General features: G+C 42.3%; 2 protein-coding genes across 2 annotated transcripts; one reads left to right on the top strand and one right to left on the bottom strand.

Annotated features, from left to right (window-relative positions):
* On the bottom strand, nucleotides 1–8,083 carry PARP9 (poly(ADP-ribose) polymerase family member 9). Its single transcript, XM_081921049.1, has 10 exons — nucleotides 7,919–8,083; nucleotides 6,761–6,797; nucleotides 5,309–6,126; nucleotides 4,646–4,876; nucleotides 4,337–4,555; nucleotides 3,570–3,645; nucleotides 2,683–3,039; nucleotides 1,826–1,971; nucleotides 1,309–1,486; nucleotides 1–566 (listed from the first exon to the last, which is right to left on the bottom strand). Exons 1-10 carry the CDS (start codon nucleotides 7,940–7,942, stop codon nucleotides 229–231), a joined length of 2,424 nt encoding a protein of 807 aa, XP_081777175.1. The 5' UTR covers nucleotides 7,943–8,083; the 3' UTR covers nucleotides 1–228.
* A 2,302-nt stretch (nucleotides 8,084–10,385) lies between these two features.
* On the top strand, nucleotides 10,386–18,945 carry DTX3L (deltex E3 ubiquitin ligase 3L). The gene is made up of 5 exons (XM_081907931.1): nucleotides 10,386–10,645; nucleotides 13,146–13,393; nucleotides 13,805–15,355; nucleotides 16,634–16,851; nucleotides 17,796–18,945. The coding sequence occupies exons 1-5, from the start codon at nucleotides 10,456–10,458 to the stop codon at nucleotides 17,863–17,865; spliced, it is 2,277 nt and encodes a 758-aa protein (XP_081764057.1). The 5' UTR covers nucleotides 10,386–10,455; the 3' UTR covers nucleotides 17,866–18,945.
* Nucleotides 18,946–19,945: the final 1,000 nt, after the last annotated feature.

The following is a 19,945-nucleotide window of genomic DNA, read 5'->3' as shown; positions in this document are numbered from 1 at the left end:
TGGTTTGAAGTTGGCATTTTAATATAAGAAGTTGTGTTGTGAATGCAGCGGTTCTCTTTTAAATCAAATTAAAGCTTCCCATGCTGAGATTGCTTATTAAGCAATAACGATACTTCAAGATTGTAACGAGGCAAGATTTTTCACTGCATCAGAGAACTGCCATATACATAAATTACTTAAACGTTACTCATAGAACCTAGTATCTATCATTTGTTGAACTTTAAGGCCTCATAGATTCTGAGCTGATGGTTCCAACTGGGTCTTCTGCACTGGATTCCAAAGCAGGGAACAAGTCAACAAATACAGCGGGAGAGCTTGCTCCCTATTGAAAATGACGAAGATTTCAGGGTTGTGAATATCGTCAACAACACTGTCATAGAGTTTCATGCTACTTGCACTAATTAATGGTGGTGCGACATAGCTTCGATTGCCCCTTGTATACGAGCCTGTTACAACTTCAGCCTCAAACACACAGATCAAGTGGTCCATTTCACATTTTTCCCTGGTATCTGTTACAAGGTTCCTGGGGTTCTTGTTAAAGTAGATGCCAGCTCCATATTTCTGGTCTGGAAAACAATGCAAAACAGACTGATTAAACAGAGACATGTTTTCATTATGGTAGCAGTATGCAAGACAAACTGCTTCTGAATATGACTTGGTCTGCTCCCACTCCCTCCCTGAATGGAAATAAGAGGACCAAGTAATAACTGAAGAAGCCTTAAGGACATGCTGGGAAACTGCTGGCATTATAATTATTTTAACAATTGCAATCATGGTGGCAATCGGGAGCAGCACATCCAATTTTGCTGCTTGAGACAAGATGGGAAGTGCTGTTCCACTGCTACTGGTGGAGCAGTGGCGCTGATTTCAGATGAGATTTTGCACGCACTACAAGATCTTGTGAGATCTCGCGTGAAATCTGTCCTGATGCCAGCAGTGGAGGCAGTGGGGCAGGCAGAGCACCCACCTGGGCACCACCTCAGAGCCTTTTGCCACCAGAGGCAACAGATTCACACTGCCCACTAGCTACACCAGCCCTGGTGGCAGCAATGGACACTGCAGTCTAACTCTAGATCAGTTTAGGGTTTACAGAGGAAACGTTAAATCTTACTGTGAGGACAATAGTGATAATTGTAAGAACCAGATAGGTACCACTTGATTTTATATTTTATTTAGCTAGCTTTTAAGCTTTGAATTAATGTACTTGAACACCTGTGATGAATGCATCAACATGGCAGTCAAATTGTTTGAAGATAATCTACTGATTTTCTGGTTTTTTTGCTTTTCATGGGTATATGCATGCTTTACCTTGTAAGGAGGAGGGGTAGGTTTTCTGAAATCCCGTTTTGCACACCAGACTACAGTACTGAGCTGGGACACGATGGTATAGCCTATGGCATACTGGCATTCCAGCATTTTTTCCTTCAATTTTTATTTTAATCCTTTGGAAGGTAGATTCTAAAAGAGGATTGCATATTTTCTCTATCTGAAATGAAAATGAAAGTAAGTTGTGCCCAGCTCAATAGCAGCAACACTAAAAAATACATACTGTTCCAATGCTAAGTACTTTTTTATTTCAATTTGTTTGTTTTTAAAATAGAAATTCCAGGATGAAAAAAGACCAAACGGTTCCAATTTATTCTCTACATGAAGTAATGTGATCTGAGTTTGATTTAGGAGTATACCACATATTGGTAAAAACCTATCAGTTTTCAATAATCATTTTGACTTGGATTTTACCCTCCTATATTCCTGTTGGTTTTAGATATTTGTAAAACATCACAATATTCTTTCAGAATTACTTTACCATTGGTCATCTCTTTACCTTCAGAACCCGGAGGCCAGCTTTTTCAAGCTGTTTTTCTTTGTCCTTGAATTCTTGAAGATACGACTCTATCGGAATGACTTGGTAACAGTATTTACTCGCCATTTCTTTGTAGCCTTCTTGAGGAGGAGAGTTTCTCAAAGATCCTAGATGCAGGTAATAAAATACTGAATAGTAGTGCAACTTTCAGATTGGAAAATTAACCGTAAGCTTACTGGAGACAGGTAATGCCTGTTGCTTATTAAAATGGAAAAACAGTAAGCACAATGAGTTCATTGTTTAATAAAGGCCCCTTCTTCACAGAGTGGTAATATTTCCTTTGACAGTGACAACTGAAATCCTTTGAGGCTGCAATCCTGTAACCTCTTACCGTGATTTCTTAGGGTTCTAAATCACATCCGGGAGCCTACTTGAGTCGAAAAGGCTTTCCAATGCAAAGCCAAATTCTTCACCAAATTTAATAATAATAACAATAAAATACTTTGGCTGATTGACATCCAATGCTCTTTCAAAACGTGTTGTGGAAAGTATACAAATTTAATAATAAAAATAAAAATGTTCAGCCTTCAATGGACCAGGTGGGTACAGGGATAGTGACAGTGACGTATAGGAAGGGTTTGGTTAAAGGTTTCACCCTTGCACCCACTTGCACAATGGAAATGGCCTGGTGGGGAGAGCAACTGAATAAGGCTACTGCCTGTATGGTTTCAAACTGTTCTTTGTACAGGCTAGAAGTCTGCCCTTAGTATAAGGTGAAGGATATCAATAAGCCAAATTCTTCACCAGATGCTTTCTTAGCAGGTGTTCGCATACTTTTCATAACAGCGTTGTGCTTATGTATATACAGCCCCACGTACCGTCTGCCTTCATTTCTTGCTTGGCTGTAGTCTGCAGCATGAATTCGATAGCGAATGTTGCATCAATCACGGCTCGGGGGGAACCTTCGATCTCGAGAGCTGCACCCTCCCCGGTCAAACTCTCCACTATGGTTATGCCAAAGTGCTGCTGCAGATGAGACAGCTCAACCGGCTGACCACTGCCAAGGTTGAGAAGGTTATAATTTTGTATAACGATCCGGTGAGTTTCCTCAACTTGTATGATGTTTCGGAGCCACAGTCCGGCTGCCTCCAGCGTTTCCTGGCTGCGTCCAATAAGTTCCACAAATGGTCCATTTTTTTCACAACCTCCATCGGCTTGTATGTCAGTCTGCACCTCTGAAAAATATTATTAGTAGGTGTTGCAATGGTTAGTGAATGACTCATGAAGAAGGGACAATTAAGAGGTGATATGATAGTCAAATATTTGAAGGGCTCACACAGATAGATTATTTGGGGGGGGGGTATTTTTCTGTTGCTTGACAGGGCTAATTGGTTGAAATTACAAGAAAACCAAAAGTGGACTTTGAAACCGTGTTCCGCTACTAAAATCTAAATTGAACCCTTGCTAGAATTATTTCTTACCAACTCTACTACGTAATTCTCCCTGCCTCTTCTTCAACTCCACTCATCTTTCAAGTCCCTCATTAAAACCTACACAAAGTTTTCTAATATTCCTGACATGTTCTATTTGTAGTCAAACATTAAAACATTTCTCATATATATATATATATATATATATATATATATATATATATATATATATATATATACGAAAGCAAACATACATACATACGTATATACACACACACACACACACACACATACATACAGAGAATTTCAACCAGTTTTAACCATTTATTTATTACCCATGCCATCCATATTGCTGCAGTCCATCTTTTCTTCCAGTTTGTTTTTGACTGACATAAGCTTGGTGAAGAAAGCCTTTAAAAAGAGAGAAAACACATGTGATTGCTGTTTTTTTGGGCTCAGTTCTAAGCATTATTGTGCCAGTTTAGGACGTAGTGTACAAAGCACTACAAATCTTCAGCATCTAATAACAATGGTCATTTTCCACTGCAGAAAGCTAAACCCATCACCATTTACTTCATATCCACATTCAAGATTAGACCTGGGGCAGTATAATCCCACACAATTAGTATAATGGGCAGTAGTGAGAGTTCCCATATTAAACTGAGCATTGTGCCTATCTCAAATGATAACCCAGGCTTCTCCAATCTAGCACCATCTGTATGTTGTTGGACAATAGCTCTCATCATCTTTGACCTTTGCCAACCTGGCTGGAGCTGAGCAGAGTTGTGCTGTATTCCAAAATATTTGGAGGGCACCAGTATGTGGAAACCAGTATAGAACTATAGAAAAATGTTTTAGAGAGATGCATTTACAGTGGTACCTCGGGTTAAGAACTTAATTTGTTCTAGAGGTCCGTTCTTAACCTGAAACTGTTCTTAACCTGAGGTACCACTTTAGCTAATGGGGCCTCCTGCTGCTGCCGCGCCACCGGAGCACAATTTCTGTTTTCATCCTGAAGCAAAGTTCTTAACCTGAGGTAATATTTCTGGGTTAGTGGAGTCTGTAACCTGAAGCTACTTGCCATGAGCATTCAGAACCTCACCTCATAAACATCACTGTCATCTGGAGGAACCACAATGTATACATCAGGCTTCTTCCCAGGATATTCCTCCGCAAAGTGTATTATTTCCTCCACCATAATCTCTACCACTTCATCCTTTGGCATGTGTAAATCTTCAATCCCAAGGAGAGGGAAACAAACTGATGAAGACTGCTGCTCTTGAGCCTTGAGAAGACTTTTAGAAACTGCAGCTTTTAGTGCCTGTTGGAGGAGGAAAGTAGTTATAATGGTGATTCCCACCCCCACGCCCATTCAGTGAAATGGAAAGCTAATAGAAAAAAAAGCCATCACCTCCTGTGCATTGCATTCACTGTAAGATGGCCATACCACATGGAGCACAAACTCACAGTCAATATTGCACCCTTTTGTGAATATGAGTTTCAGGTTATCTGCTGGAAGTCTCTGTAACTCAGAGAGAAATTGCTCCTGCATAGCTGGACCTGCCTTTTCGAGGATTGCTCTTGAAATGGTTCCTTGAGAGAGATCATCTTGCACAGTCACAGAGCTAATAATAATGGAAGCCTGGAAGAGAATGATGTAAGAATCAGAAACAATTTCATTTTGAATCTATGCACGATTTCTACATGCATGGTTCTCTGGGGAATGTGGTAGCTCCCCGAACGTGGAATGCTCTCCCCAGAGAGGCTTGCCTGGCGCCATCACTACGTGTTTTTAGGTGCCAGGCAAAAACATTTCTCTTTACCCAGGCCTATGGCTATTAAATAATCTATGGCATGTGAAAGTGTGGGGGAGGGGACTGTTATTATGATGACTATTTTATTATTAGGCTGTCTGTCAGTATGTTTTTTATTCTGTTTTATCACTGATGTTCTGTAATGTGTTTTCACACAATACTGCTCGTCTGGTACTTGTGAGCATTGAAAAACCCAATTAATGGGGAAAGTAATGAACGTTCACCCTCTCCATATCACCTGTAAGAATACGGTAACCTACTTGCTGTGCTTCTATGTTCCCTTTTTTTATCTGGAGACAGAGATCATTGACTGTGATGGAGTCTGCTGCTCCCGCCAGAGGCACAACATCGTTGGTGCCTAGCAACTCTTCACACGCCCTTTTCATGACTTCAGCTGTGGTCTCATCAATGTTCACAAGGTGGATTTCTTGCAAGTAACCAAATAACGGAGCTAACTGAATAAAATTCTTTATAGTCCGTACGATGACTTGAGCACATAAATCCTGCGGGAAGTTGAAGATTCCAGAGCTGAGGGCAGGAATGGCCACGGACTTGATATTGTTTTCTGGAGCATTGACATATTTCAGAATATTGATGATGGCTGCTTCAAGCTTGAGGCAACATTCCTCCCTCTGCTCCTCCGACCATCTTGGACCCACTGCATGGATGACTTGCTTGCAATGGAGTCTTCCTCCACTAGTGACTGCAATCTGGCCAGCGCTGAGCGGTCCGTTATTTTCAATGAAATGCTTGCAGTGCTCTTCAATTTCTGGCCCTCCAGCTTTCAGGAGGGCAAATGCAAGGCCTCCAAAGTGATGCAGGTATTCGTTGGCTGCATTCACCAAAGCATCGGCCTCGTGCCTTGTAAGATCATCTACCCAGACAGAAACTTCAATTCCTTCCTTCAGGCTTTTCCTATACACTTCAGTGGGGTTCCTGATGCTCTTGAGGACAGTTATGCAGCCAAACTTCTTTTCGAGCAGACTACACAGATAGTTCTCTCTCCTCTTAAGAATTGCATAAACGTTGTTGCTGATTGGAATGGATAGCATTTCCTCATCTATTGGCATTCTGATCTCTAGGGGGAACAAAACAAAGTACATATTTTGTGGTGTTATGGGTGAGGGTTTACATAAAACCTTTCTACCTGCACATGTTTTAGATTTCTCTGTTCACCCCCACACCAAAATGGCTCAGGAAAATAAAATTACTTGCCAATATATTATAACTGCAAAATGCCCTCTCAACCTAACCGACCAATAGAATAATGCTACGTATCTAACGGCCCCTATAGAAAAGTTGTTGAGAGAGTATAACGCCTAGAGCAATTATTCTCCAGCATCACATCACAAAATGTGACTTGTTGCTATGTCAGTTTTACAGTAATTGGGGAAGCTGCCGAGAAGCGGATATTGGCTATAATCCACACACCCACCCTCACCCAATATGCAGGCTATGCATGCACAGCTCCACATGAATAGAAGGACAGATGAAGAGATGAAGAAGGTGGATCAAAGTACAAAAAACCCTGCAGTATAGGAATCTGGAGAGAAACCTGATCCCTGTCTCCTGTAGGCTTTCCTCTTCTGAAAAGCAGAAACCTATTTATAATCACTACCCCAGGGGTAGTTAACATGGAGCCCACAACCTCTGGAGGATTCCCCACTACCTATACTTGATCTGCAGTGAAAGGTATCAAGTGAACTATCGACCTGCATTGTCATTTTGTGGAGTCTCGGAACTGGAAGTCTGTAAAAACAAAAAACAAAAAACGAAATCAAAATTACTTCGGCAAATGTCCCAGAAGTTAATGTTTGTGGACTGTGATCCTCATTCATAAAGCCCTACTTCACCCTCTGTGAAAATAATTCAATAAAAACAGTATTATATTGCTAATGCTATTAATTACTGTATGTTCTTACATTTATACCCGGCAGTTCTTTCATCATGGAAGCCAAGGCAGCATACATGTGTGGTACCCCATCCAGGCACTGACTAAACCCAGAGCTGCTTGGCTTCAACATATTTTATTTTAATATGCTGCTTACATGCCAGAATGGCTTCTAAGCAGTTTACAAGTACAAAACCAATTATAAAACCCATATGTAATTAAAATACACTATAAATCAGTTCCATTAAAGCATTATGGGAATCCATTTTTAATTATTATTGTTCCAAATTTATTAAAGAGAAAGCACAGAAAAGGAAAAACAAAACAAAAAACAAAGCTGTCAGCTCACATTCCCAATACAATAAATTACGGTAATAAACTGTATTAAAAGCATCCATAATTAAAATGTACAAGAAAGCAGCCCATTAAACAGTATAACAATTAGAAGAGCAATTTAAACAACTATATGAATAAGTTCAAATTCAGGGGAATGCTTGACTAAACAGGTGTGTCGTCTTCAAGAGCCAGCAGAATGCCAATGCTGATCGGGTCCCTATGTGGTTTGCCTTCAGACCATACCTCAGGGACCATACTAGTCACTCCAGCTGGCTGGATGACTAACCCTGTCTACTCAGAAATAAATCCTATTGTATTCAATAGGTCTTACTCCCAGGTTAAGTAAGACTGGGACTGAAGTCACTCTATGCACTATATGCCAGTAAAGATCAACCCTCCAGCTTCTCATTTCATTCCAAAGTGGAATTAGGTGTTGAAGGGATTACTGGGCATTTGGGGTTTTGTTCATGTGTCATGTTTATATTCTGAACCTGAGGTAGGCCTCAGAGCAACTTGTTTCTTTCATGTTCAATAAAAAAATAATGACCTGCTCCCCTTCCCCCAGCCTGGTCATTTCCACTCAACGCACTTCAACGACTCAAAACCTGTGTTTCAGCCTTTTTTTTCTTTTGTGTTGACTTACCAACAATTTCATCATGTTCCCCATCTTGAATTTCCTCTTTTTTGTACCCTCTTAGATGTTGCTGCTTTGCTCCTCCATTTTCCATTGGCCTAGGCTAGGGTAAGCAGCAAGGAGCTGCTTTTGCCACACTGGCCTGCCTTGGAATCCTCTGGTCTGGTTGCCATGGAGACCCCTGCTGGAACTTCAACCCCATTGTCAAGTTGCTTCCCAGATCACAATCTTCTTGTCCTTTGAAGCAGGGGTGGGGATCCTGCGGCCCACAGCTCTCCTCACTCCAAGCCATCCGCCATGTTGGCTGGGGCTGATGGGAACTGGAGTCTAAGAACATCTAGAAGGCCACAGACTCCCCAACCCTGATTTTAAAAAAATGCTTACACTTACAGTCAAACCTCAGTTGTCAAATGTAATCCGTTCCAGAAGCCCATTCGGCTTCCGAAATGTTTGACAACCAAGGCGCAGGTTCCAATTGGATGCAAGGTTCCTGCACTCAAGCAGAAGCTGTGTCGGACATTTGGCTTCCGAAAAACGTTCAAAAACATTTACTTCCGGGGTTTCGGGAGCCGAAACGTTCCAAAATTGAGCCGTTCGGGAATCAAGGTTTGACTTTATTAGGATCCAGGGGTTAGAAGGGTTTCTGCACACAGCCTACTTCCCCCAACCCCCAACTCTTAACAGTATTCAGTACAGTGGTACCTTGGGTTAAATACGCTTCAGGTTACACACTCCGCTAACCCAAAAATAGTGCTTCAGGTTAAGAACTTTGCTTCAGGATGAGAACAGAAATCGTGCTCCGGTGGCACAGCGGCAGCAGGAGGCCCCATTAGCTAAAGTGGTGCTTCAGGTTAAGAACAGTTTCAGGTTAAGAACAGACCTCAGGAACGAATTAATTACTTAACCCGAGGTACCACTGTAATCCTGTCCTCTGGGCTCCCAACTAACTTGCCCAAAGCCTCCAAGTGATACATATTTGTCATCGCCAAGAAACCAGCTCTTGGTATGTTACTTCATGTCACAAGGGATTTACACCTTAGTAAACGTGTTTAGGACTGGGCTGCCTGGCTAAAATTTAATCCACACTAATTTGGAAGGTGTTGAATAGAAATAAAAAGGAACCACCCCACTACGGAAATATGGTTGGCCTAAGATTCCTATCCCAACTGTGGCAACTGTGACTGTGGATACCTTACAGTTTTAACACCCTTTCATGGCCACTAGTTAGAATGCAAAAAGGATGGAGTGCTAGATAGAAGGTGCTGCTGATAATGCCAAAGTTGTGGGTTCGATCTGTACGCAGCTGCATATTCCTACATTGCAAGGGGGCTAAAGTTCTTAGATTCTATTATTTTGCATTCCCACCTGCCCCCTTTTACCACCACTATACGACTCTAGATTTAAGTGGAGGGAGTTATAGTGCACACCCTCCAAGTGTCCCTATTTCCCAGGGATGTCCTTGATTTAGAGAAGCCATCCCGGTTTCTGATTTGAACTGGAATGTCCCACTTTTCCTTAGGATGTCCCTATTTTAATTGGAGAAATGTTGGGAGTTATCTGACCCCTGAGCTGTCTGAAGGCAACCCTGTACAGTGGTACCTTGGGTTACATACGCTTCAGGTTACATACGCTTCAGGTTACAGACTCTGCTAACCCAAAAATAGTGCTTCAGGTTAAGAACTTTGCTTCAGGATGAGAACAGAAATCATGCAGCGGCGGCGCAGCGGCAGAGGGAGGCCCCATTAGCTAAAGTGGTGCTTCAGGTTAAGAACAGTTTCAGGTTAAGAACGGACCTCCGGAACGAATTAAGTACTTAACCCGAGGTACCACTATATAGGGAAGTTTTTTAAAATGTTTAACGTTTTATTATGTTTTTATACAAATTGGAAGCTGCCCAGAGTGGCTGCGGCAACCCAGTCACATGTGGGGGGTATAAGTAGTAAAATTATCATGATGGAATGGGACGTCCCTATTTTAGAAATGTTGGAGGGTATGCTAGTGCAACCCTATACATATCTACTTGTAAGTTCCTGCAGAGTTCAGTGGCGCTTTCCCCTAAATAAGTGAGTGTAGGATGGCACCTTAATTCGCTTCAGCAATTCCGAGACGTGAAAGTAGAGGTACTAAGGAGCAATTCAATGAACGAAGTCACAAGGTCTTCTGTTCGAAGGACGAAACGTCTCGCCTTGGGAACGAGCCCTGAGCTCGGGCATCTCAGCTCCCCCATTTCCTCCGCTCTCGTACAAGTGTACAAGCATTTTGAGCCGGGCCCGCCTCGCCGGTTGAGCTTCTGCCCAGCGCTCGGCAAGCGGCGAGTCAGCCTTCCCGGAAAAGCAGCCAACCTGCCTCCTCCGTAACCCGCCGCGCTTCTCGGCTCCCAGGGATGGGCCGGCAGGAGGCGCTGCGGCGACGCAGCCTGGAGCCGAGCGGCGGGTTCCGGCGCGCCCGAAAAGAGGAGGAGGAGGAGGAGGCAGGCTCGCCTCCGAGGGAGTTGGCGAAGAAGCGAAAGTGAAAGTCCGAGCCTCGCCCCCCTGCTTTGGTTCGCCATGGCCTGCGCTCCTGCTCCGCTCTTCGTGCAGCTCTCTCCCTTTCCTGAAGAGAGGGGCTTGGGGAGGCTCGAGTTCAAGCTGCAAAGCCACTTCCAATCCCGGAAACGCTCCGGGGGCGGCGAATGCGAAGTGCGAGTTCTGGATCGTGAACGGGACGTCTATTCGGTGCAGTTCCTGTCGGAGGAAGGTAACTGGAGGCTTCAGAGGCCCCGACGGGGCGGTGTACAGTTACGTGGCTCCAAGCATTTGGGCATGGCCTTTCTCTGTAGCAAAGTTGGGATAAATGTCTAGAGGGAAGGAGTTTCCACTTTCGCCTAGCTCCCTTGAGTTTCCAGCTTTCTCTTCCTTTTTGCCCTTAGTATGAATTCCCCTTTTCGCCATGCTTCGTCTGTTATTTCCTTCCACGCCACCCCTCCCCCATTCATCCTGATCCACCCAACAGCTGTACGACAGGCAGAAATTTTGCGGATAAAGCTTTCCCTATCTCTTGAGTTTCTATCATAGCTGTCAACTTACAGATTTGAAAATAAGGGGCAGCAGTCTCAAAAATAAGGGATCAGCAGGACAAATAAGGGATTTTGGCTTAGCTTATACAGAACTCCGGCACTGATGGAGCCATGCTGCTTTTGCTGCCACTGACTGTGTTTTGCAGGGGGTTGGACTAGATGACCCTGGGTGTATACAACTCCAACCAAAGAAGAGGGGCAGACAAAACTGAAGAACGACATCTAGATGGCAAAGCATACAGGCAGAATTAGAAACCAGGAAGAGGACCTCTTTAATAAAGAATGGGGAAAGTTTATCATTTATTTGAAAAGCTATTGTAAAGAGTTTCATACATTGGTAGGATTGACAGAAAAAATTTGAACTATGGATGGACAAATGATTTATAAAAATAGAGTTATGAAAGGGATGCTGAGGGGGGGAAATCACTATATTAATATGCTGCACTGGTTGGAGGGTATGCTAAGCAGCACGTCGGGGCTGCCGTCATCCTGGCGCGAGGAGTTCCATCGGTCCTTCCCCGCCTGAAAGGGAAGGAGAGAGACTCTCGCCCCTGAGCCCGGCATGAGGCGGTTGTGGCGCTGTGGCAGCCGTTGAAGCGCCGCCCTTCTGCGTCCCTCCCCATCCCCTCCTCTTCCTCCTCCCTCAGGCCGCCTCCTCAGCCGCTGCCGCCTCCGGCTTCCCCTGGCACCGGGGCGGAGGTCTCGCAAGATAGGGGCTGCCTGCCCGCCCGCCACCACCCATCTCCTCACAATGCGCCCCTGAGGGGGGAAAGGGAGAGACAGAGACGCGGCAGCTCGTGCGTGGGCTCTCTCGAGGTGGAGGACCCCTAGCCGCTGCTTCCCTCCCGAGCCAGGCGAGCATGAAACCCGGGAAATTTAAGGGACATCATCAATCCGGGACAGCAGCAGGAACGGCGCTGGGATAAGGGAGTTTCCCGCCACATAAGGGACAGTTGACAGCTATGGTTTCTATACTGGGGTTAAGCTTCACCTGTTAGATCCCTGGCTTAACTGTTAAAGGCCCTGGAGCCCTGCCAAAAAGCAGGGAGGGAGAAGTTGGCAAGCACATTTAGAGAAATGATTAGGAACATTGGAAAAGTAACATAACACCAAGAAGAATGGGTTTTTTAAACTGTCATTTGACCAAACTTATGAGTTTAATAAGAAATTATTCTAATGAGAAAATAAGGAGAGAGTGGGAAGTCTTTATAAATTATATGAAGAGAACCAGTTCCCAGATTCATACTTGGCTTAGTTTAGAATGAAAATCTCACAGGTAATTAGAATAATTCTCCAAAAATGTAATCATTACAGACAACCATTGAGATGAGGAATAAAGATCCACATGGAGTTAGTTGGAAGCCAATTTCTTTTTTCCTTTTTCCCTTTTCTTCTTTTTTTGGTGTTGCTTTTCGTTATTTCCCTTTTTTGGAAGAGCATAATGTTTTGTATTTTTGATTGCAGATTATGTTATTATGTTTACATCCTTGTAATTTTGTTTTTGCATTTTTTCTGTTTTGTACTGTTTGTTTGTTTTATTCAATGCTTGTTTGTGTGATGTATAAGTATTATTATTAATAATAATAATAATAATAAGTGATTAGGCTGGGGATCTCATGGAAATACCTTGAAGTGAAAGAAAATGAAGCCAACGTCTTGAAAGAATGGAGTATATGCAGAGTGCCTTTCCCTCATCACTGGACTGTTTCAACCAGCTGCCAGACACTTAGGAAAAGGGGGTGAGGAAGGTTTTTGAAATGGGAGGCTGCAATCTAGCTGCCTTCTCTTGTTTTGGAAATTAAGCAACATCACTCGCTTCCATATAGCTGTGTTCAAAAAGGGACTAGTCACAGCAAATCCTGTCAGCCAGGTCGAGATTTGTCTATCGCCTGGGAAGTTGTCTTAGGACAGAAAATGGGAGATTCTGAAGAGTAAGAGGGAGTTTGGCTTTGACTGAGTTACACTGGCTTATGTGGGATCAAATATCACCTGGTGTAACTGTGGCTTCAGAATTAAATTTTCTTAGGCTTGCAATATGAATATCACCAAAACAGATATATCATACATATCTTTTACATTGATCGTGTAAGCTGCTTTGAGGTATCTTAATGCAAAAATGTGACATAGTATCATTATAAGTGAAATAGCAATAACATATGTTTCTTATTTGAATAAATTTAGTGAAGCAACAAGTGAAGAAAAATGGACCTCATTTCATAGAAGTTTCTGGAAGATCTGTAAAGATAAATATCCTTCCAGATTCTGAGGTGTCAATGATGGATATGACAGAAACATCACTTGCAAATTATTTGAAGAGCTCAGCAGCCGGCTCACTTTCTGCTTCAAGCACTCTGCCACTTCCAAATGATTTTGGAGAGCAAAAGCTGACTGAAAAATATGCAGGTGATCTGGAAAGCATGACCAGAAAGGTAAGAATCCACCAAGGCCTAGAACTTCAGAACGCCCAAGCTGCGCCCCTCTTCTTCCAGTACTGGTTAACTGCATCTTTACTGTTTTCTTCAATTGGCTATTTTTACCCATTTATTTGATAACAACTGAATAATTAATATCAGGCAGTTGAACATTGAATAAAAGAAGAAAAAACTGGGAAAGGTATAAACACCGCGCAAGCGAATAAGAATAAATGCTAATTGTTGTATAACCTTCCCACAAACAAATCAGAATGAATTTGTCTCGTCTTTATTGAACAATCTAACTTCCATGTAAGTCTTGTACAAGCAAATTGGGACGGATGTTCAATACATAGGGCATTTGGAGAAGCCCTGTGTGCATGTGTGTTAATAAAACCGATTTTCTCTCTCTTTTTTTCTTGTTTTCAGATCTTTCTTAGCGTATCTGCCACTTTGAATACTGAATTGCTCACAAAAGAGCAGAGAAGTCAGGTGACAACTGTCTGTCCCACCTTAAAAATAGATGTGCACTCAGGGCAGACTGGCATAGAAAAGGTATCAGGAGATTATGACGACATTGAGAAGTTACACCGTCATTTTGAGAAGCTCCTTGGAGGCCCCCACCACCGCAGCAATGAATTTTCACACCCTAAAGAGCCAAAAACTATGAGAGAGATGCCCATGGATGATTGGAAGGAAGGAAGGAAGAATGATGTAGATGTGTATGATATCAAGGTTCCTTCAGCTATCTTTGAATACTTCAGCCAGGCCTGCAAGGAACAAGTTGATGAACTGGAGCAGAAGTTCAGTGTAAAGCTGACTAGTCAAGAATGTGGAAATGGGTTGGCTTCTCTACGCTTCTCTTCTGTTGGGGACCCTAGCCTCCTAGAGAAAGCTCAGCATAATTTTGTCACAGCATTTCAGAAGGTGACCGCAGATCTGAAACAGGAGAGAATGTCTTTTGCTGACAGCAACTTGATGGCTAAAGCACAGCAGATTTTAAACCTCAATTTCAAGAGCATCCTTGTTAAAACAGAGGGAAATGCATTGGTTCTCCGTGGCCCTGCAAAGGAGATTTCAGCTGCTAAAGGGGCAATAGGGGAATTAGAGGCAGGAGAATTGGTAAAAAAATCTGAAGCTTACCCTTTGAAAACTGACACCGGATTTGATCTTAAGACATTTAAATTATTGGAACCAGAATTGGATAAAGAAATTGAATATATAAACCGAAAGTACAATACAGAGTCACAGAAAAAGTTTGTTCTCAGCATGCAGAAAGCATATGTTTTCTTTAAGCATAGGAAGTATCCAAACCCAGATTCATGTTTACAAGCCTATGAGAGCTTTGTCCATTTTTATCAGATGATTTCAGCCCAGTCCATAGAAAGAGTCATCCCCTTGAATCTTCTTGAGGACCAGAAAAGAAAACTAGACACGTTCTTTTCAGCACTGCAAAAAGAAAATCCCAGAGTATCAATTCGTATGTCAAAGAAAAATAATCTAATTCTGTTTGGTAATCCAGAGCATGTGCTTTCTGCTGAAAAGCACATCATGCGATTTCTGGAAACTGATGTTCATCCACCTGTAGGAAGTATAGGTCCTAGTTCCAGCTCCAAAGAAACTAAAGGTGCCTATTTCGAGCAAAACGGGGGCCCCAAAATGCACTCCCCTCCTCCCAGGGAGCAAAAGGAGTCAAAGGAAATGGAAGTCAAACAAGAGGATGTGTGCACCATTTGCATGGACACAATCCACCAGAAGAAAGTGCTGCCCAAATGCAAGCATGAGTTTTGTACTGAGTGCATTGAGCAGGCCTTGAAATACAAGCCTGTTTGCCCTGTGTGTAATGTGGCCTATGGGAAGGTGGAAGGAAACCAACCACCAGGGACAATGAACATCCAGAAATCTCGAGTGTCGCTTCCTGGTTATGATGGATATGGTACCATCCAAATTTCATATAACATACCTGATGGCATTCAAACAGTAAGTCGCAAGGAACACTTTGGGGGCTGAAGAGGGATTGGAATGGCATGAGGGAGTGTGAGCAGCCCCCCCTTATATCTGCTCATAATATCCTTTTAGGAAAAATTTATATCGCTGCATGCAAAGGCAAAACTTGTACTAGTGACATAGTGTTGGGATGGGGTTTGGGAGTTCCACAAGGCAAGAGCAGCAGAGCCATAAATAGGATGGAGCTTAAATCACCCCAATTGCAGAAACTGCTATTATTGCACATACATCCTTTCTTGCATCAGGAACATTTGTTCTCTTTTCTACTTGAATGGTTTGTCTCACTTAACCATAGGGCTAAGCCTATTGCCCTCCTGATGGTTTGGACTGCAACTCCCAGCAGTTCCACTCAGCCCAGCCATTCTGGCATAATAATAATAATAATAATAATAATAATAATAATAATAATAATAATAATTTAGACCCTGCCCATCTAGCTGGGTTTCCTCATCTTCCTTCTATGGTATGGCTTGGGAACCTTTTTCTGCTGAAGGGCCACATTCCTTTCTGGACAACCTGCCATTTCCCATTTGTCCATCCTTGCCACTTAAATGAAATTAGGCCAACAGCCACAGATTGCCCTTCTCTGGGGTAGAGCCATATGGAATTATGAATGGTGTAAACATATTTTCTGTCACAAACATGGGAAGGTCGCACCCAGTGACATTGATTGTGGCAGGAGTTTTGAGGCACAAGAAAGTAATTCTTTGGTATGTGAGGCGTTCTGATGGAGCACATACCATTGGCGAATAATCAAAGGCATCTCCAAAAAAGATACATATGACACGATCTGGTCTCCCTTTTTCTCTTTTATTGATGAACGGGGATATTTTAATTCCACCATCATCACAGAGGTGTCTGTAGAGAGGATATATTGATTGAAGATGTATTGTAAATGTTGTATGTATGTATGTATGTATGTATGTATGTATGTATGTAAAGTAATTATTTAGCGCAACACAATTCAATGCTCAGAGTCCCTACCCCAAGGTGTGGTGACAAGAAGTCTGTTAGCTATGGAAGCTAAATGGTATTCTCAGGATTCCACTGAATCACAGAAGATGGCTTCCTTCCGTTTGTTTATGCCATCCTTGGGAGCCTTGCCAGAACCATTTGACTGACCACTGTTGGAAACAAGATGCTGGATTAGATAAACACTTGGGATCCAGCAGAAGTGCTTCCCTGACATTTGCTGAGCTTCATGCAAGTCAAGTATAACGCTTTGCCTATTTTAATACCTTTGCATTGCAGAAAGGCCACCCAAACCCTGGAAGACCATTCATCGGTGCACATCGGACAGCATATTTACCTGATAACCCAGAAGGAAGAGAAATTTTGAAGTTGCTTCAGAAGGCCTTTGATCAAAAGTTGATTTTCACAGTTGGCGAGTCACGTACAACCGGTGCAAAAAATGTTGTTACCTGGAATGACATTCACCACAAAACTAACTGTTATGGAGGGGCAAGCAGGTGTGTTGTATTTGTTTGTTCTAAGTGCCAATGATGCATTTCTCAATGTAATCTCATTCTAGCTTTGATTTTGTTGGATGCAGATTCACTCAAGTATAGGAACCATTTTGGACAGTGATCTGACATTTTTTTTCACATTTCATAATCTTACCTGCAGATATTTGTTTTGCATGATCCAAACAGCAAAGTCAGGTTTTGTCTGTTAATTGCATGCTCAGGAGGCATGCCATGTTCTCAAACTGCAGTAGTATATATAATGTACATAGCATTTCAGTATTTTGAATAATCACAATAATCCAGTCCTATGTCTAGCCCTGGGCCCAGTCTACTTCAACTTCCTACCACTTGGCTAGGAGTCAACTCCCTATAGGCCTCCTGCACTCAAGGCCATCAAGAGAGTGAAAAGCTGCTGCAGCAGCAAGCTGTCATTCACCCCAGCTTAACACATCCCTTATGAGAGAGCCAGTGTGGTGTAGTGGTTAAGAGCGGTAGTCTTGTAATCTGGGGAACCGGGTTCGCGTCTCCGTTCCTCCACATGCAGCTGCTGGGTGACCTTGGGCCAGTCACACTTCTTTGAAGTCTCTCAGCCCCACTCACCTCACAGAGTGTTTGTTGTGGGGGAGGAAGGGAACGGAGAATGTTAGCCACTTTGAGACTCTTTAGGGTAGTGATAAAGCGGGATATCAAATCCAAACTCCTCTTCTTCTATGAGGCGCATGTTGTGTACATGTTAAGTATTCATAAAGCCAAGGCGCAAATGTTACATTCAAATCCTCACCTCAAAATAACTGAAGATTCCTGCAGAGTTCTTTTTCTTGGGCCACCGTGGTGTCAGCACACTGTTTCTCCAATATTTGAGTACACAGTATTTTGATAGATATATTAAGACAACAACCTCTCTTGGGGAATTGCTTGGTTTACAAACAAAACTCTTTCTCTCCTAGTTTTGGCTACCCCGATCCAGATTACCTGAAACGTGTTCGAGAAGAACTGAAGGCGAAAGGAATTGAATGAGCGCTCTTCCAGTCGACTGTCCAGAATCTGTACCAGTCCAAAGATGTGCCAATTGGATTTAGCTTATGGGTGCTTTTTTCTGCTTATCCAGTACAAAATTCTGAATTGCATAACTTGTTGAATAACTTGCTAAAAATCTGTTGCAGTGCTGTTAAGTAAAGCTGTCGTTCCAGGGGTAGGGAACCTGTGGCCCATGAGATGTACAGCTTCCGTCAACCATGATAGTTTGCCATGTTGGAGGGAGTTGGAGTTTAACGTATCAAGGGCGACAAGTGTCACACTGCTGCTATAGACCAAACCACATTTCATGGAGCCCAGCCCCATTGATTGCAGTGGACCTTGATTTTCAAAGTTCTGCTGAAGTCACTTGGTCTCGGTTTTAAGTAGAAGCGTGCGTGATTAGGCTGTTAAACACTTTTTCCTCGTGTGCTTACTACTACTGCTACCACTTGCATCATAACTGGTCGGAACGAAGTTTAGTTTTTCTCACCTCTGCAGAACTGGGCTGTGTTTTGCCTTCTTTCTCTGCATTGTGAAGATTCTTAAGTAAAAGCAAACCAATAAAAATGGTTCAGCATTTTGAGTTCAGGGCCATACTAAATTTTCTTAATGGGCCTAAATTAGTTATGTTAGCTGATTTCAGTGAGTCTGCTCAGAGTAAAACTTAAGATAAATGCCATCTGCAGACTGAAGTATAGTGTTCAACCCACTTTTTTTTAAGGTTGCAGTTTGTGTCCTATTTTGAATCTTTGGAGCATCGTCCCACAAGAAAAGAACAAAATCTGGAACCCAAGTGGCTATTAAAACTATGTCTTTGATCGGTCTCCCCCTCTTGAAAATCAAATGGCTGGGCAATATTTTCTTTCTTTCTTTCCATTTAACACCAGCCTGAAGGCATCACAGTACAGTTTGTGTGTATTTTCTGCTTCACTGTATGGCACATAGCACAATGTAATGTGACATGAGGCAACAGATTCTATTAGCTTGCTGCCGCCACTAAACTGGCAAGGTTAAAGTATATTCATCAGCAAATTGTTAAATGTGACTTTAAAGGAAATAAAATTCTATATGCTAATTAAATGGTATCTGTGGTGTGTTTTTGTGTTCATTTGTTTTAAAGATCTTTCCTTGACCAGTTTTGGGGAGTAGGTGAGATTTTCCTGCCTGCTAACATGGCTTTGCTGTTTTTAAAGGAGGCTGGAGTAACTAATTTTAAAAGTGAAAATGCTGAAGAGTAATAGCGTACAATTCTTACTTATATGGGTACACCGCATTTTAATATGATGTTAATTAGCAAACAAGACCATAAAGGGAGGGCTTCAGTCTTTTGTCGTATGATGATGATGGTTTCCCTCCCACAATGGGAGGGAGCCATTTTGTGACTCGGCATGCAACCTTTGGGCCAGCATGGAAAAAATGGGGAACTCTTAACCCATGTGATATTCTTCCAGGGGCCACAGATTTGCAAGATAAACAAACATGCAAAAGACAAGAAAATGTACATTAACTTCAAGCATTTCAGTAGTGATTGAAAGAACTACTTAAGCAAGAAAAGAAGAATTCTAGTTAAGTAAAGGTACCTTGATCTAACATACCAGAAAAATAGAATTACACAACAGTAACAGCAAGATAGAAAATGGTCAGAATTCCTATTGCTTATTTGGGGGACATGCTACCGATTATGAATTAAAATCAACAATTTGTGTATTAAATTGATTATGTTGTGAATTGTGATTCGTAAGAGGAATGGTGCAATGTTTTATGAAATGATTTAAAAAAGAAGAAGAAATGGAATGAAAGATTTCGTGCCATTCTGGAAGTTTTTGTTTTGAACTGGAGCTGCATTCAGGCTGTTCCTCTAAAAGCCATACTGAACTTCCTTATCTCTACAATAAATGGGGAGGCTTGGAGCCAGGATCATGAAGTAACCTCTGCTTTAAGTGATAGAGGCCAAAACATTTAACAGGATGCATAGGGCAAATCCAAGAGTGCTGGTTCACTTTTTTTTAAAAAAAACTCTTGTGATGGGGGGAAAATCAACAAACTTACAACAGTGAATAATACAAGAACAAATATCAAC

Source organism: Podarcis melisellensis (genome assembly GCF_964234715.1).
Source record: "Podarcis melisellensis genome assembly, chromosome: 1".
In the NCBI taxonomy this organism is placed as follows: domain Eukaryota; kingdom Metazoa; phylum Chordata; class Lepidosauria; order Squamata; family Lacertidae; genus Podarcis; species Podarcis melisellensis.
This window is presented reverse-complemented; position numbering and strand designations above follow the sequence as displayed.